The 17475-nt window shown below is 44.9% G+C and overlaps 1 protein-coding gene across 2 annotated transcripts in view; it reads right to left on the bottom strand.

Moving 5' to 3' along the window:
* The window catches only part of MRTFA (myocardin related transcription factor A), a 109247-nt gene that overhangs the window by 12807 nt on the left and 78965 nt on the right, over positions 1–17475 (bottom strand). For both annotated transcript variants that reach the window (XM_090042968.1, XM_090042967.1), the window contains exons 3-6: positions 6631–6686; positions 2916–2991; positions 2221–2382; positions 205–380 (exon numbers count right to left, since the gene is read on the bottom strand). In XM_090042968.1, coding sequence (XP_089899094.1) covers positions 205–380; positions 2221–2382; positions 2916–2991; positions 6631–6686 — 470 coding nt within the window. The remainder of the gene's footprint in view (positions 1–204; positions 381–2220; positions 2383–2915; positions 2992–6630; positions 6687–17475) is intronic.

Genomic DNA, 17475 nt, shown 5'->3' with positions numbered 1-17475 from the left:
GGGGCACCCTGGCAATCAAAGGCCTTCACTGGTGCCACTTAAAACCAAAATATATTGCAAAAACACAGTAAGGAACACAGACCAGGCTTGAGTAATGGCAGCTTGTGGATGCCTGTGCCTCACTCGTTAGGGATCAACTGCCCCAATTCAGAGAGGGTTTTGTGACCCCAAAGAAAAGAAAGAGTCAACACACTGCGTTCTCACCTGGGCTGGCAATGTCCCCATGATGGTTGGAAGTGGTTCACCAATTCGGGCCTCCACTGGGGATGGTACAGATCCCTGGGACTCATGGCTGGCTGGCTGCTCAGGGGACAGGGCATCACTACTGTCCTCATCAAAGGAGGAATTGTCCGCAACCTTTGGGTAGTTCACCTGCCCAACTGAAAACACAAACCCCACATTCAGACAATGGTGGAGAATAAAAGTTTGTTCTATCTGACCACAAATGTTGCCCAAAGACAGTATTATAGGCCAGCTGGCAGAGAAGGGAGCAGTCTGGGGTATGCTTGAATCACAAACCTCAAATGATCAAAGAGTACAGCACAGACCCCAGCTATTTCAGGTTATTTCTATTTAGCTCTGAAGAATATTTGGTGATCAGTAATATCAAATGCTGCAGATTGATCTAGCAGGGGTATAGAAACACTTCTTTTGCCCAAGGGCAAGAAAAAGTCACTGACTAGAATGGGGGTGGCCAACTTGCAGCATGGACAACTTCTGTATGTGCCATGTGACAAAGTGGGGAGGGAGAAGAGAGAACAGCAAGAGAGAGGGGAGGAAGGAGAGAGCAGCATTACAGATGAGCAGGGATCATGGATCATAGAAAGGAAAGAAGAGCAACAGACTGGGCAGGGGATGAAGATCAGAGTGGGACTGGGGAGGGTGTAGGCTTATTTTGTAACACACCAGCCAAAAAGGTTGGCCCCTACTAGGATAAAAGAACAGGTGCTACTTCTCCAATAACCTGGCCTGAAGACTGACAGAGGGGTCCAGACAATGTCACTTTATAAGGAGCATTCAGATACTCTTTGGCTGTCTCTCAATTAGTAGAAAAGGAAGGTCTGACACTGGGTAGCCGTTTGCAGTCTAGTGTCAAGTAGTGGTGACTTTACTGCCATTACTGGCTATATGCTACAGCGTAGGAGGTAGGATTCCTCTCTTCAAGGAGTCGTTGATAGTCTCTTAGAAGACCCAAAAAGGGTTGGGGTCAGTCAAAAGTAGTGGTCCTGATTGCAGATAGTGCTTCTACCTGCCTACCAGGCCCTCCCCAGTGCCCCAGAAACAATGATTTATCCTCAGACATCCCACTCAGACAGAAAAGTATTATCAGCCTCATTTTCCAGATGAGGGACTGAAGTAAAAATATTCAGTGACCTGCTCAAAGTCATACAGAAGAGCCTGTGGCAGAGCCAGGAACAGCCCCCAGACCTCTCATGTTCTGGTTCAGTATCAACTACAAGTTCATCCACTGTTCTCCTTAGACTATTGTTGGTGGAATGGGAAAGCCAGGCTTACTGCCCTGCACTCCACAGTGACCTACATGCAGCCTTGCTCATGTGTGTACCTCTGTTCATCTCTGAAAGAAGTGACAATGCTTCCAGTGGCTGTCTATGCTTGAGGAAAGTGCACCTAAGGCTGCTTGCAGCCTTCCCAGCTCAGTAGGTACTGGGAGAGAAAGAGGAAGGTATGTCCAGTTTGTCCTCTCTGCCCTGGAAAGGGTCCTGGCATGATTTATGTCTGTGCTTCTTTATTTTTAAAAGGTTGAATCCTCAGATGATATGGGGTCCAAGGAAAGCCTTTGCCTCTCCACAACTGCTTCCTCATTTTCCCTGTCTGTCCACTTCCTAATCTGACACAGTCAGGGGGTTCTCCCAGGCCTCCACCACAGAGGTTAGCTATATAGATAAAGGGATTTTCAAAGAAGTGGGGGATTCACAAGATGGGAAATGCAATCCTATAGCAGTTCTTCAGTCACAGGGATTTCAGGATTAACTTTACATTGTTCTAGGATAGCTACATCCCTTAAATCTAGTGTTTTTTCACGACTATTTGAGCTGGGGAGGGAGTTTTCCATTCCAAACAGAAGAGGCTCTAATTCCAGGATACAGAAAAAAAGGACATCATAGGACTGCACTCCCTAGGGCAAGCGAATGCGGATGTAATGGAAAATACCACCCCACTTTGGGAACCTCCCCACAAACAGAGATCCTCTGCTCCTACCAATGATGGCTTCCTTCAGACTGGACTCCACAGGCAAGATATTCTTCTCCACCAACTCCATGGGACCTGGCCTCTGGGCTATCTTCTCATTGAGGTCATCTGCCAGCCTAGCCCTCTTCAACTTCAGCTGCTTGGCCTGCAGGGAGGGTTCAGCTGAGGTCTCTGCTCGGGGGAAAGTAAATAAGTTGTCAGACGAGGCCTGCCCTGCATGTGACTGCAGAACTTTGCTTCCATTTACAAGCTTGCACTCCTGACATGGGATGGGACATGCCCCCTACGCTCAGACTGGTGTCACTCAACTCATGTTCATCTCATCTGATTTGATTTCCATCCTTATACATATACAGTGTATCAATGCCATCTCTGATGCCAGAATTGGACTTGCATGCTCTCTAGCTGAACTTTCAACCTTCTTACTTGTTTGAACACTTTAAGAAGTTCTCTGGCTAGAAGAATAGTCCACATCCACCCCACTTTCCTTTTATTCCAGGCCCTACTACTGTGCACAGTTTGGGGTTCACACAATAGATCCGTGAAAGAAGTAGCAACTCCTTCTTAGAGGGCCACGACACTGCCACTCTTTATCAACCACCAGGTGAACAAGACTTGGCGGTGGAAGAAGTCCAAGTGAGTAAGCAGCTGGCATGATTTAATGTATGCTGTAGATGGCTCCTTCCCTTTACTACGTGTCATACCTTCCAGAATGTGCATCCTGACCAGTTCTGCTCTCTCTGGCCGGGATCGGATTTTCCGTTTCAAATAGTCCTCCGTCTGCAGCAGAGACAAACAAGAATCTACTGAACTCAAGTGAACAGACAGCCCTGGACAGCACGGGGGATTTCAATTTTTAATCCATCCTTAACTGTTACATATGAATAAACTGCACACTGAAAGGGGGGGGATGCATTTTCCCTTCAAGAGCTTACTCTCAGTATGTAAAACCTCAAATGCTACAGGATCAGTTTGCCCAACAGCAAATGTCTTGTTCTGTGTCCCAAACCTGTACGTGAAGCCAGTAAGGATGCAGCTACTAATGGTCCTTCAGCAGAGGATGCAGCTGTTGACAGCCCTTCAGCAGAACAAGACACAGGGGCTCCATCAAGAGCCTCAACTCTTTTTCCTCTTTACTCAACATGGCCCAAGCTTTCAGGGGTAGGCCTATGCTATTTCCATACTAACATATTCATAAATGATCTGGAAGTAGCCAAATTCGCATATAACATAAAATTATTCAAAGTGGTAAAAACCAAGGAGGACTGTGAAGAATTACAGAAGGATCTGGCACTATAAAGAAAATGAGCAACTACATGGAAAATGAAATTCAATGTAGGTAAGTGTAAAGTTATGCACATGGACAAAAATAACCCAAACTATAACTACACTATGATGGGCTCTGCATTAGCTGTTACCACACACGAAAGAGACCTACGATTCATTGTGGACAGTTTGCTAAAAACTTCAGCTTAGTACTCAGCAGCCATCAAAAAGGCAAACAAAAGTTAGGGATTATTAAGAAGGGAGCTGTAAACAAAATGGAAAGTATCATCATGTCCCTTTGTAAGTCCACGGTGCATCCACACCTTGAGTACCATGCCCAGTTGTGGTCCCTATACCGCAAAAAGGATATCAAAGAATGAAAGAAGGTCCAGAGAAGGGCAACAAGGACGGTAAGTGGTGTGGAGGGGCTTCCATATGAGGAGAGACTAAAGAGGCAAGGCCTATTCCGTTTAGAAAAGAGAGGTTTGAGCGAGAAAGTGGTAAGGGTTTACAAGATATTAAATGGTAAAGAGAAAATAAATAGGGATGTATTATTAACTATCTCTCTCACAATGCAAGCACTAGAGGTCACAAAATGAAACTAGGAGGTAGTAAGTTTAAAACTAATAAAAGGAAGTTTGTTTTTTTCACATAGCTTATAGTTAAAATGTGGAACAACTGTGTGTTGTGGGAGCTGACAGAGGTGCAGCCTCTGAATCAGAACTTCCTAGACCCTAAATGCTGGAGACTGCAAGTGACAGAACAACAGTGGGAAAAACCTTAGTCACACCCTGTTCAGTCTCCCTTTCAGCACCTACTCTCTGCCAGTCTCTGTCTGTGTGACACAGGATACTGGGCAAGATGGACACAAGCACAGAAGAACTGCCATTTACTGGGTCACACCATAAGTCCATCTTGCCTATCCTGTCACATAGTGGCAGAGAATAGATGCTGAGAGGCACCTATGCTCTGACCTAGCAAACGACAGTTCTTATGTTCTTTATCCTGAGATTGTTGCCAGGAAAGAAGCCCAGTGGGAGCAGAGCCCACGTGCTTCTCGTCCACCTACTGACAAAATGTTGCATGGCCACTGTTGGAGTAAATCTGGATGCGCCCACTGCTGCTCTCACAGGCAAGCTGAAGGTCGAGATTCTGACAGCAACTTTGGGCACAGACACAAAAGTAACCAGAAATATTTTGGTGAGCAGCAAGTATACAGCAGAAGGAGGCAAACCAAGGAAGCACTAAGGAGACAGTACAGACATACCCTGTGTTTCCTTTTACATTTATGATGTTGAGTTTTGGCTCAGTTGTTTGCAGAGGGTGCACACACAATGCTAGCATTTGGAGCTGGCTGGCAGGTAGGCTGTACGCTTGTTGTAAATTTGACTGCTTGTTAAACTGGAGACCCTGTGCATGTGGGACCCGAACTCTGCAACAAGCCTCACCCTGGCTTGTGATGCTGCTCATAGCTCTGTTTGAGAAGGCAGTGCCACACAGCAATGCATGGAAACAAGCACCTCTAGGCTGAGGATGTTGCTCTTGGCACTTACAGACAAGGCCTGAGACTGGAAGCCTGGAGGCAGTGTACAGCAAACCAAAGCACTAACTTCAGGCATGGTCCCTTGGAGGCTTTAATAATTTCTTCTCAGAACAAGTGGTCTGGTCAGAATCACATTCCCTAGAGGCCTTTTGGGGAACTGAAATAATCTAGAAAATCCCCTGTTCAAGCAGCAGCAGCATGAAGTGCAGGGCCTGTCTCCCTTGACTTCCTCTTTTTCAACGTCTGTGATTTTAGCCTTGACTCAAAACTATGTGGGATCCCCATGGTCATTTTTAGAAAAGAGAAATGCCCAGGGCTTGGTAGCACACGAGACTAAGGGAAATGCACATTATTGCCAGCACTGGCCATTTTCAAAGGGCTTACGCTAAGCTGCAGAAGTGCTACTAAGCAGAAGGTCCAAAGCCTTTTTCTGAGTGAGCATAGTGTAAAACCTTTGCAGATGTGACAACTAACTTGGTCCGCAAGTAAAGGAAGCCATCAAGCACAATTAAACCAAGCACATGGCCTGAATGGAGATAAGGGAAGACGATATATTACACAATCTATATACAATATATCATAGCTTTATCTTAAAATAGTAGTAGTGACTGATGTAGCCAAATGTATTAGATGTCAGTTTGTTATAATAGATGTATTTTTGTTAAAATGCTTAATTTGTAAAAACAAAAAACAGCCTGGTCAGAGAAGACCATAAAGTAAGGTAAAGAAGAAACCGGAATAGCATTCCACAGTGAAGAAAAGTAAATAAGAAACCCTCCCTCTTTTCCAAGGATATATACAGCTCAACTAATTGACACCTTCCAAGTTCACAAGAGATCTGGTTCAGTCCAGTTCCAAGTTTCAGTGGACCAAAAAAATTTAAATTAAACCAATCAGCGTCCATTTATTTGAATATTAAAATCAGCCATCTATAAATATTGGGCATAGGCTGCAGGCAAATTTGGAGAAGTCAGCAAATCCAAGAAGAGCTGCTGCCAGTCTGTGTGCCACCCTCTTCTCACTTCTTGAGTCTCCTCTTGGGTCTCACCTATACCAATAGGTGAAAATCTATGCTGTGGGTACTAAGATAGACCTTAGTAAATGTTTGCTTTCATGTTTTAAGGTGCAAGTAAACAAAAGGTTGGGCTGCAGACCTGTTTCTGCCTCTTTTATCAGTACCCTACCTACACGGTTACCTGTCATCTAGGTAACAACATGCAATGCAGAAGCCACGCATTTTCACTCAAAGAAGGATACAGCTGCTTAGAATGGGTGGGTACAATTGATGCCATGAAGATGGACCACATAAAGCTTTTGTAGACATGTAGAAAAATACTGCCATTCCCCAAATTCTTCCATCTGGTGAACTCTAGGTACTGTTTTCAGCTAGAGTGTAGTCGGGCCCAGGTACAGTGAGGGTGAAACTACCATTCGATATAAATAACTCCTCAGTCTTACACGTCTTTATGGCTATGAAAACAAAGTACCGGTTCCAGACTGTGGACTGGTCTCTTACTCCATCCCATTTACAGCTATGAGTTGTCTGGCACAACACTTTGACACCCACCACTTTTGACTTCCCTTAAACCTCCAAAGATAAACTGTCTTACCCTGGCCCGCTCCAAGCTCCTTCTCTGTTCATGAAATGCAGCTGGACTTTTCAGAGCTGTTGAGAGAAAAATATTTAGAGAATGAATAAGAATAGTGGAGTCCTAGCCCTTTCCAACCTCATGTCACTGAGACCTAGCAAACTGAACTAAACAGAGGTGCCTGCATCTGCCAAACTGGATCAGATTCTCAGCTGCTAAAAACTGATGTAAAATCAGAAAGACTCCATTTCAGAGCAGTGGGACTGCAGTGATTTATACCACCTGTGCATCTGCCCCCCTTCGTAGGCCGCTTGAAAATATACTGTGGACTAGAGGTTGACTTGGATTGGCCATAGAGCTACCTTGCGGACACTTCATCTACTGAGGTATAATAATCATGTGGGCTAAAAATTAGGAACGAGGATAATCAATGCCCTATGCACAAACTTTCATATAGTGGTAAATATTCTGGGCCCTGATATAAGTGTTAGGTACTGGAGTTCATAGTTTCATAGTAGCTAGAGTCGGAAGGGACCTAGGTAGATCATCTAGTCCAACCCCCTGCCTTGGCAGGAAAGAGCACCGGGGTCAGATGACCCCGGCAAGGTGCTCATCTAACTTCCTTTTAAAAATCCCCAGGCTAGGAGCCTGCACCACTTCCCCTGGAAGCCGGTTCCAGGCCCTAGCCGCCCTGACTGTGAAGTAGCGCCTCCTAATATCTAATCTAAACCTACCCTCCGCCAGCTTGTGACTGTTATTCCTGGTCACTCCTGGTAGCACACGGGGGAACAGGGACTCCCCCAATACCTGCTGATCCCCCCTGACCAGTTTGTAGCAGGCCACAAGGTCCCCCCTTAACCTTCTCTTGTGGAGGCTGAACAGGTTCAGGTCCCGTAGCCTCTCCTCATAAGGCCTGCCCTGCTGACCCCTGATCATACGAGTGGCCCTCCTCTGGACTCTTTCCATATCGTCCACGTCCCTCTTGAAGTGTGGCGCCCAGAACTGGATGCAGTACTCCAGCTGCGGCCTGACCAGTGCTGCATAGAGGGGGAGGATCACCTCCCTGGACCTGCTCGAGATGCATCTGTGGATGCATGACAGGGTATGGTTGGCCTTCTTGACTGCCTCCCCACACTGCTGGCCCATGTTCATCATGGAGTCAATGACGACTCCAAGATCCTTTTCCGTCTCCGTGCTGGCAAGAGGGGAGTTCCCCAACCTGTAAGTGTGGTGCCGGTTCTTCCTCCCCATGTGCAACACCTTGCACTTATCAGTGTTAAACCCCATCCTATTCTCATCCGCCCACCGTTGCAACCTGTCAAGGTCAGCTTGTAGCCTATTGCACCCTTCTAGTGCACCCACATCCCCCCACATCTTAGTGTCATCAGCAAACTTGAACAGGGTGCTTTCTACCCCCTCATCCAAGTCACTGATGAAGATGTTGAACAGTGCGGGCCCGAGGACCGAGCCCTGCGGAACCCCACTGCCCACGTCCTTCCAGGTTGAGAAGGACCCACCCACCACCACCCTCTGGATGCGGCCCTCCAGCCAGTTGGCGACCCATTTGACTGTGTGGGCATCGACACCACAGTCTCCCAGCTTTTTGATGAGGACAGGGTGAGAGACAGTGTCGAAAGCCTTCCGGAAATCCAGAAAGACTACATCCACAGCAACCCCTGCGTCTAATGATTTGGTGACCTGATCGTAAAAGGCCACCAGGTTGGTCTGACAAGACCTGCCACTGATGAACCCATGTTGGTTGCCCCTGAGCATGCATTCCCCCGCAAGGCCCTCCTGGATGTGTGCCAGGATAATTTTTTCAAAGAGCTTACCCGGGATTGAGGTAAGACTAACTGGCCTGTAATTTCCCAGGTCCTCTTTTTTTCCCTTTTTGAAGATAGGGACCACATTGGCCCTCTTCCAGTCCTCCGGCACCTCACCAGAGCACCACAAGTGCTCATAGAGCCGCGCCGGGGTCCCGCAATGACCTCGGCCAGTTCCTGTAGAACCCTAGGGTGAAGATCGTCCAGACCAGCGGACTTGAACACGTCCAGCCTCTCCAGAAGTACCCTAACTAACTCCTCGCTAACCCCTGGCCCAGGCGTGTCTCTCCCGGGGCCCGAGGGGGGCCCAGCAGGGAGGTGGCTGAACTGGTCCCTACTTAGGAAGACAGAGGCAAAGAAATCGTTAAATATGTTAGCTTTGTCATCTGGCATCTTGGAAGAATGGGAGAGGATTCTATGAACTGTACCTCTTTACTGCATTCAGTATTATGAAAATCCATAACTTGCATGTACATTCATTTACTTAGACTGGCTCTCCCCTTCCACACAGATTTGGTATGGTCTCTGCAGGACCTATGCACTCCTCCAACGTAAGAATGTCTTTCTTCTTCCACAAGAACAAGCACTTGGCCAGGAAACCACACCTGTCTATCAACAGGCGGGAGGAATTAAGAGCAGCTCCCTGAATAGCGGTCCTTCTCCCTCTCTAGCTCAGCACTGAAGCACAGCCAAGACAGATCGTGTTTTAAGAAACTGATCCTATGCTGTCCAATACTGTATTAACCCTGGAAGAATCTCTCACTGCAGCTGCTTGTGCCAGGGCACACAAAGTACACATCCACAGTGAAACTGGAAAAAGGGGTTTACGTTAGTTCTTGCCCAATGATGGCCATCATTTCCCACTGTTTCTGCAGAGCCAGGGCAGGTCTGCAACCCCTGAATGGAGGCACCGCTCATCAGTTTGTCGCCAGACACAACCAAGTGGAACAGCGCCAATGACCTGCTTTATTCCTGTCTTGTTTCCAAATTATTATTAAATTCTGTCTTGAGCAAAAACCACAAGGTTACATCACACATTACACTTAGAATAAATTGCATCCACCTGGCGGTCATGCAAGAAAAGTTTCCAGCACACATGAGCAGTTTTGTGAAATTCAGAGTCCGGGTCAGACACAACCTTAGAATGGAAATGGGGTGATAATTCATCTCTGATCTTACAGATGGCTTTGTACAAATCAATCTTTGTGCCTGCATGGACCACTGTTGACTTTAAATGGCTGCTACATGAACACAAAGATCTGCCCGTGTGAATGCGGTGATGAAATCAAGACCCTAATTTTGGCCCATGGATGGCAGAATCTGTATGTTACCATCAGCTAAAATAAACTTCATATATCCTTAAATACCATCAGCCCATTTCATAAACTTTAGCTTCACAAAGAAGGAAGGAAGGAATCCCTTGCAACCCTGATGGAACACAAAGGTTTAAATTTCCATGAGAATAACCCCCAAACACTGTATCCAGATCTTATAAAATACAGTCCTATGTACCAGACTGCACCCAACAGTAGCATAGAGAACTAATTCTATGTTTCAAGATGACCTCTTTGGGAGACATGGCTCTACAAACAGTCTTTGGCTGTTGTTTCGTTAAAGTAAAAATCCTCACTTAAACTGAATGTCAGAAGGAATTCCGGTTACTGTGTGTGGTATACTGAGCTTCCCCCCACCCACAAGACATAAGGAGTGCATGAATTAGGGTACGTAATATCAGAAGCTGTGATAGCCATGTGGGCCGTAGAATATGATAGAGCTACTCCACATTTACATCAGTGTAATGGAAATCAGAATTTGCCTCTGAGGATTGATATATCTACAGACTGTGGCCAAGACATATTAACACTGCACAACAGCTATGCAATCCTTGAGTAATAACCACAGCAAGCATAAAAATCCTTGTACTCTTGACTGGCTAATAAAGGTTGTCAGTCAGACTCAAGGGATTTTTTCATGCTATCCAGTTATTGAGAAATGCCCATAAGGCATTATGCAAGTTGGCCAATGAGAATAGGTATAACTGCATAAATGAGAAATAAGTGTGGAAATATGGCTCAATAAGCAAACAAAATCCCTACAGACTAGCTGGCTGAAATTATTCCATTTCAGAGTAATCAAGGGACAAAACTTATAGGGAAAAAACTATTTTCAAGCCATCCTGTGGTCTTTGTGCATGCGGGTGCACACACATGAACACATCACACTTTTTAAATAATTATTTTGAGTGACGGATAAAAAAAATGTGCTTCTATACCAAAACATCCCAGAGCTTCAGGCAACCACTATAAAAGCCATTTCAGAGAGGCTGTCACAGTAGGACTTATTTTGAGTTTTCAAGAGCACTCCAGTACTCAAATATTTAAGGAGTTGGTCATTTTGCCACTCCTATTTTCTCCATAGCTCTGCCATAACATACTTAGCAGCGTGTGTATAGCAGGAGTTAAATCAAACTTCCCTGACAGTTAAAATCAGATTTTCAGCACAACCTGTATCGTTTTTTGCCGGCTCCAGGATTAGCTTTCTGAATATAAAAAAACAGAACAAGAGGGAAGAGAGACTTCTCTGATGTACCAAAACTACATCAAACAACTAAACAGTCACCTAAAAGAGGAACTTCAATCTTTACGGCTATTACTTTGGAAACAAACACTGATTTGTAGCACTGTCTATGTTGGCAACAAGACAGAGGACTTCATGCTCACCCTCTGAAAATGTCAAGGGGCACACATCCTTCACTGCTTTTCTCAGTGCTCTAAAAGGAGGCTGACATATCAGAATAGAAGGGTTATTGTACAACCATGCTCCATCCAAAGTTAACTAAAGCTTGTACATTTGTCTTGGACTTGAAACAACTGCATAATAGATAGCCTGGAGCCAGGCACAACTCTGTTAACGTGACCACTGAGCTAAGGGGAAAGCCAGAGTCATGAGATGCAGTCTGGCTTAGCGATCGGTTCATAAATACTGGGCTAAATCTGCTAGGGTACTGGTTGGCAACATATTGCTTGCAGGCTGGAGCCATAAGATCCAGTCCAAGGAGCCAGGGCAGGTGGGGAGGAGGGGGTCTTTTGTGGCATTTCAGCAGTGGGGGCTTCACCCATGCTGCAGCTGGGTGCCAAGGAGAAGTGAGGGCACTAGTGGCAGCAGTGCTCACATTGGAAGTGCTAGCCTGTCTCCATCCCAAGCTGGGGTGTCCTGGCTTTATAAAACTGATGACTGAAGTGCTAAGGAACTGAGCCACCTGAAGTGGCAGACACATGCCTTAGCTCAACTTTCAAATACAAGAGAAACCATTAAGATACCCTATCAGCCACCACATAATCCTGCAGGCACCCAAATTTCCACTGGTAAAATTCTCTACATACTCAAGTTTCTGCTCCCGAGCATCCTCACAGCCACCCAACTCTTGACATCTGTGCACTACCTAAAAAACCTAGTCCCTGCTTAAACCCCTGCAGCATTCTCAAAGCACTCCCCTATCCATGAGGAATTTGGTAGGTGTCCTCATGGTTGCATATCAGATGAAGCTTCATACAAAAGACAGCTGCCAACAAGGCTTTTTGAAGGGTTGGTTGTATGTGTATGTGCACATGCCTCATTAAAAGCACTAGCCTACTGACTAAGAGCAGTGGAATATGGGGGAGACATTCACAAATCCCCACTGTTGGAGCAAAGTCTTAGGATCATAGGAAAGTGGGGCTGGAAGCGATCTCACAAAGTCATGTAGTCCAGCCCCCTGTTCAAGGCAGGATCATCCCTCACTAAACCATCCCAGCCAAGAGTCTGTTCAACCTGCTCTTGAAAACTTCCAAAGGTGGAGAGTCCACAACTTCTCTCGGTCATCTGTTCCATGCTTGACCACTTTCTTAGTCAGAAAGTTCCTCCTAATCTCCAACCTATATTTCCTCTGCTGCTTCTTGAGGCCATTCATCCTAATCTGGTCCCCTGTGACCAGAGGGAAAAACCCATCTCCATCCTCTCTATAATTTCGCTTCATGTTGAACATACCATGTGAATGCACTAACATCTGAGTTATTGGTCATAACAGGGTAGAGAATTTCCCATTTCCTTGTTTTTGAGAGAAGAAGATAACCTGATTTAGGCACCTAACCCCTGAAAAAGACTCACAGCAGAGAACTCTGATTGAAGGTAGGTGCCTAAGTACCTTGGAGAGATGGGGCTCAAGCCATGCCCTTCTCTTGGGCATTTCCCACTGACTACCTTGGACAGTTTCCAAATCAGTTTGTGGGTTTCTCATCTTCCCACTGAACTGTATAGGAAGCCTGGATATCCAACTCAAGACCCTTATTTCCTCTTGGTGAAAGAGCAACTGAAAGTTAGATGTTCCAACACTGAGTTTTACAAGACCCAAGTATCTTTGTGGATTTGGCCCTGCAGTAATCTATGCACCATGTCAATCCCTCCTAAGGCTACAGTACATCTCCAGACCAGAAAGGATATGTTCTATATTTATCCCTTCCTTAAAAGGGAAACCCTTAAAATTCCTACCTTCAGCAATGAAACATTTACAAAAAGGAAGAGATCAAAGGCCCTGAAAAAATACACAATTCTTTTATGCCTTTCATCTAAAGCTCTCTAAATACTTCAGAAAATGTTAATTAACTAATTTAACCTCTCTGTAATATACATACACCAGCCCCGTTTTCCAGAGAGGAAAACGGAGACATAGAGGTTAAGCATCTTGCCCACTGCCACATATGAGTCCCTGGCATACACAATAGTAAAACTCAGAAGTTCTGATCACTCACTAGACTACACTGCTGCTACAATATAATTTGTATAATTTATTGGATGTAAAGCGTTGTAGTGATAACTGCAACTTATATGGAGTTGGGATACATTCTGTGACATAGGAAGTGAATTAAGCACTTCAGTCGCATATAAAAGACCAAGGGCATTTATACACATATATTTATCTGCTCTGACATGTTGGAGATCCGGCATGTCAAAGCAGATTAATCAAGTCTGCTCCGCACGCAAGCTGATGCACCCGGCACTGCCTCACATACATTTGTATAAATGGCAAAATGCGCATCAGCACTGAGAAAATGGCAGCGGTGCACTTTTGAACTAAAACACTTTTGATGTGTTTTAGTTCAAAAGTGTGCCACTGCCATTTTCTCAGCGCTGACATGTATTTCACCATTTATATAAATGCATGCACCTGGCACTGTGACGCAAACATGTCTGTGTACAAATGCCTCAAATGGTCAAGACTATCTAGGCAGTGGGGCCCTACTTACAGCTTTGGCAGAGAAAAATGAATGGCAGCCATTAGTGGTTGTCAGTACAGTTGAACATGTTATCCTTTGGAACCATGCCTTTCCCGACTGGTGATGGCTGAAGGAGTTCACTTGCTGGAGGAGATTATCACTGCCAGCTCTGAGGGAAGCAGTTTACCAACAACATCTCTTCCAAAGAGTGTTGCATGGCATTTGCTCAAGAAAAAAATCTCTTGAGACCAATAAGATGATTATCATATAGAATCTCATCTTCTGATTAAACTTAAAATTTTTTATGAGACAACTGATATTTATAAATCTGGGTCACGACTCTGGTACAGCACACTGACTGCATCAACAGTGTTACTTAACAAACTTCTGCTTTGCTGGATCAAGCTTAGGTTTTCTGAGTGAAAGTGTTAAGTCTACTGTTTCCCTTTGTAAGTTAGTCATCATCACCTAATGGTGAGACTGTAACAGGAGTGGATGGCACTTCTCCTGGGTGGCTCTATGCCTTTCTCACTAAAATTTCATAGAGAGCTACACTTGCTATTTAATGTGCTTTAATGTGCAGCAAGCCTTCTCCAGGAGCATGTCTACAATCGTACCCTGTGGGAGCAGCTCCTGCCCTGTTCTGCCCCTGCAGCAGCAAGGGGGTGCTCCAGGATCCCCCAGGGGCTGGCAAGGGGCACCAGGGCCAGTCTTGATGCGCACGGGGCCAGGAGAGCTCTGCCGGCTGGGGAGGTTCCCAGGCCCCACTCGCACAGTAAATGTCCTGCATGTGTAGACTGTGATGCTTTACTGTGCAGTAACTATGTAGTAAAGTGTCTTATGTAGATGCGCCCAGAGGGAAGCACTGGGTAACTGCTGATTGTCCTCAAGGACTCTGGTGTATAATGTCCCACAGTTTTCATATTTCTCTCCCCACCCATTCAACATGTATAAGGGGCCACTGGGAGAGGTAATAAAGCGGCATGGGCTGTAATACTTGCAGGTGTTAAAGACATACAATTTTTTACCTGATCTGAACCTGCAAGTACTATCTCCTGTTTTACCTGTTATCTAATTAAAATTAGAGCACAAAAACAAGCACCATGGTAACACTGGTAACTAGAGAACACACAGGTACACAGCTAGAGAATACAACTTAAATTATATCTATCCACAGATTGAAGTTCTGAGCATTCTAACAATGAACCATGGCAATTTAGAAAGTATTTTTGGATCCCTAACTGCTTGTAAATAATCATATGGCAGCAAAGTAATCATATGGCAGCAAAGGGAATTGGTGTTGTCCCCTTCCTTGGAGGTATTTAAAAGGAGATTGGACAAACACCTGGCTAGGGTCATCTGACCCCAGCACTTTCCTGCCCAGAGCAGGTGGGTTGGACTCGATGATCTAATAGGTCCTTTCCAACCCTAACAACTATGAAACTATAAAGTTGATGCAGAATGCAGTCATCCTAAATATAAGAAACATATCTTGCTAGGAGTAAATGATTCGTACTCTGATTTGCATTCACTGCCCCTGAGCTTCCAAGTGGTGAAGATGTTAGTTGTGATCTTTAAAAGCCGTAAACTGTTTAGAACCTTGTTATTTGAGAAAGTGTCTCTCTGGCCATGCGGTATTGTCACAGCTACAACCAGTGGAAATTCTTGAGTTAATGCTCCTTCCTTGTGGTGAAGTGAAATTACTGGGGAATTCAGTAGTACAGGGTCTTCTTCCTTGCGGTAAAGTGAAATTACTGGGGACCCAGTAGTACAGAGTCTCCACCTTGGTCTGCAATGTCCAAATAATCTGAACTTCATGGAATGCTGCACAGAGGTTTGGGGGCTTGGATTGATGATAATGAATGACATATACAGAATAGGGTAAGTTTAATGGTTGTTTTTTAATTTACTTCCTGGTTTGCTGTTTTCCGGATTTGGGGGTGAAGTGTCACTGTCAGTTTAATCCTTTCTAAATGACCACAACTTTAATTTATGGAAACACTTTCTAGAACCTAGAACCCACATGCTTTTTCCTGGGTTTCTTCCACTGAGTTGTTAAACCCATTTACTGAATCCTATCTTTCATTAGATTGAAAACAATTCGCTGCAGGGACTATGTATTCATCTTTCCAATTTCCAATATAACAAGGCCTTGATTCTGGAGAGTGGGAAAGCAAACATCAGGTGTCACTATGGAAGAAAAAAAAGGGCAACAAAGAGGTCAACAGATGAAAGAGAGAAGAAGGACCCAAATCCCAAAGGGCAAGTCGATCCATGAATTTCCCAAATGTTTTGAACAGAAAAATAAGGTAGACTCTTTTCACCCCTCCTCTTTTTACCTATTAATGCAGTGGGACTTTCCTAATAGGAAGAGACAGCGTGCTTCCCTGATGGCACCTAATGATCCTTGGTATCTAAAACTCAGTGGCTGCAGACTGCCACATTTACACTCTACTGACATTAGGAAAATGTCCTAGTCATTGATCATCAGCAACAAGCCCCACTGAACCAGCATTAAAAAATGGTTTAGCTATTAGAATAGAGGGGATAAAACAATGTAGTTTTCAATGCCACTAAAGAAAATGTCCTAGACAACACATTCCAGCAGGTGCCAACATTTTCTGTAGGACAGCAGTAAATAGATTTGTTCCGTTCTCACTAGCAAACAGCCATTTTCACCCCTCTGTTATGAAGAAGCCAGCGAGTCCCTTGGTTGATAATGGCTGACATGATAGGTCATTTTTCAACAACACACCATGCTCCTATTAGCTAACAAGAACCTCAAGAAATCTCCTCACACATATTTTCTGGTTTTATTTAGCTCCTCCATAGATGACAGAGATTATTTGTTGTTGACAATGTTGATGTTTCCTTATCAATCTCTGGAATTCAAATTGAATCCAAAGCATTAGTTTCTCTGCTCTCATGAACCTAGCTTCCTTGGGAAATCCTTTTTAGAGACAGAAGCTCTCCACACCTGGTTCCTTTCCTATCCCTCAATTCTGCTTTAAAAATTCCTGCCCTCTGAGGCTATGCATGACAGCTACTATCTTCCAAATGACCTTCAAAATCCTCAGAGCTCCTTAACAATCTGTGGTTAGACTCTGCCTTCCCTCCCTGCAGCCCACAGAATGGAACCCATCTATTGCTTGCTCTAGTCCACTGTGTTAACTCCTACGGCTGGGGTCCCAACTCTAACACAGAAGCTCAATGCTCCCTCAGTTCCAGTCACAACCCTTTAAGAAGGAAGCATCCAAAAGCATGTAAAATTTGGGAGCTACTGCAATAGGGCATCAAACTAGGCAACTACAGAACTTCTTGTCTGGGGAATCAGGGGCCAGGAACTGACCAGGCTCCCATTCAGCAGTGCAGACACTAAGAGGGAAGCAAATATATTAGCTTCACCTTTCTGTCTCCCTACACTTTATCCTATAGCACTCAAAAGCAAACTCTGGACTTTCAGAGGGGTCAAGACATGGACAGCGATAGCAAAAAATCCAAGTTCCCATTATCAAGTGTGAGAAACAAAATCAAAACCAAACACGGCCTAAGAATGAAACCAAGTGGAGGAAGGGGTCATCTTGACCAGAGAAATGGAAATCAAAAGTAATAACATGAAACATATCTGGACATGTTCAGGGATTGCCCACATAGCTGATGCAGATGCAAAGGTTTGTAAAGACAAACTTCCCATCTTCACAGGGAAAGGGAGAAATAAGGACACACTAGAGCACCCACCCCTTCACTCTGATAGGGTGTAAGACATGCTGGAGGTCCCTCACACACTTGCA

This window comes from Crocodylus siamensis, chromosome 4 (assembly GCF_052110815.1).
Source record: "Crocodylus siamensis isolate JL-2025a chromosome 4, ASM5211081v1, whole genome shotgun sequence".
In the NCBI taxonomy this organism is placed as follows: domain Eukaryota; kingdom Metazoa; phylum Chordata; order Crocodylia; family Crocodylidae; genus Crocodylus; species Crocodylus siamensis.
This window is presented reverse-complemented; position numbering and strand designations above follow the sequence as displayed.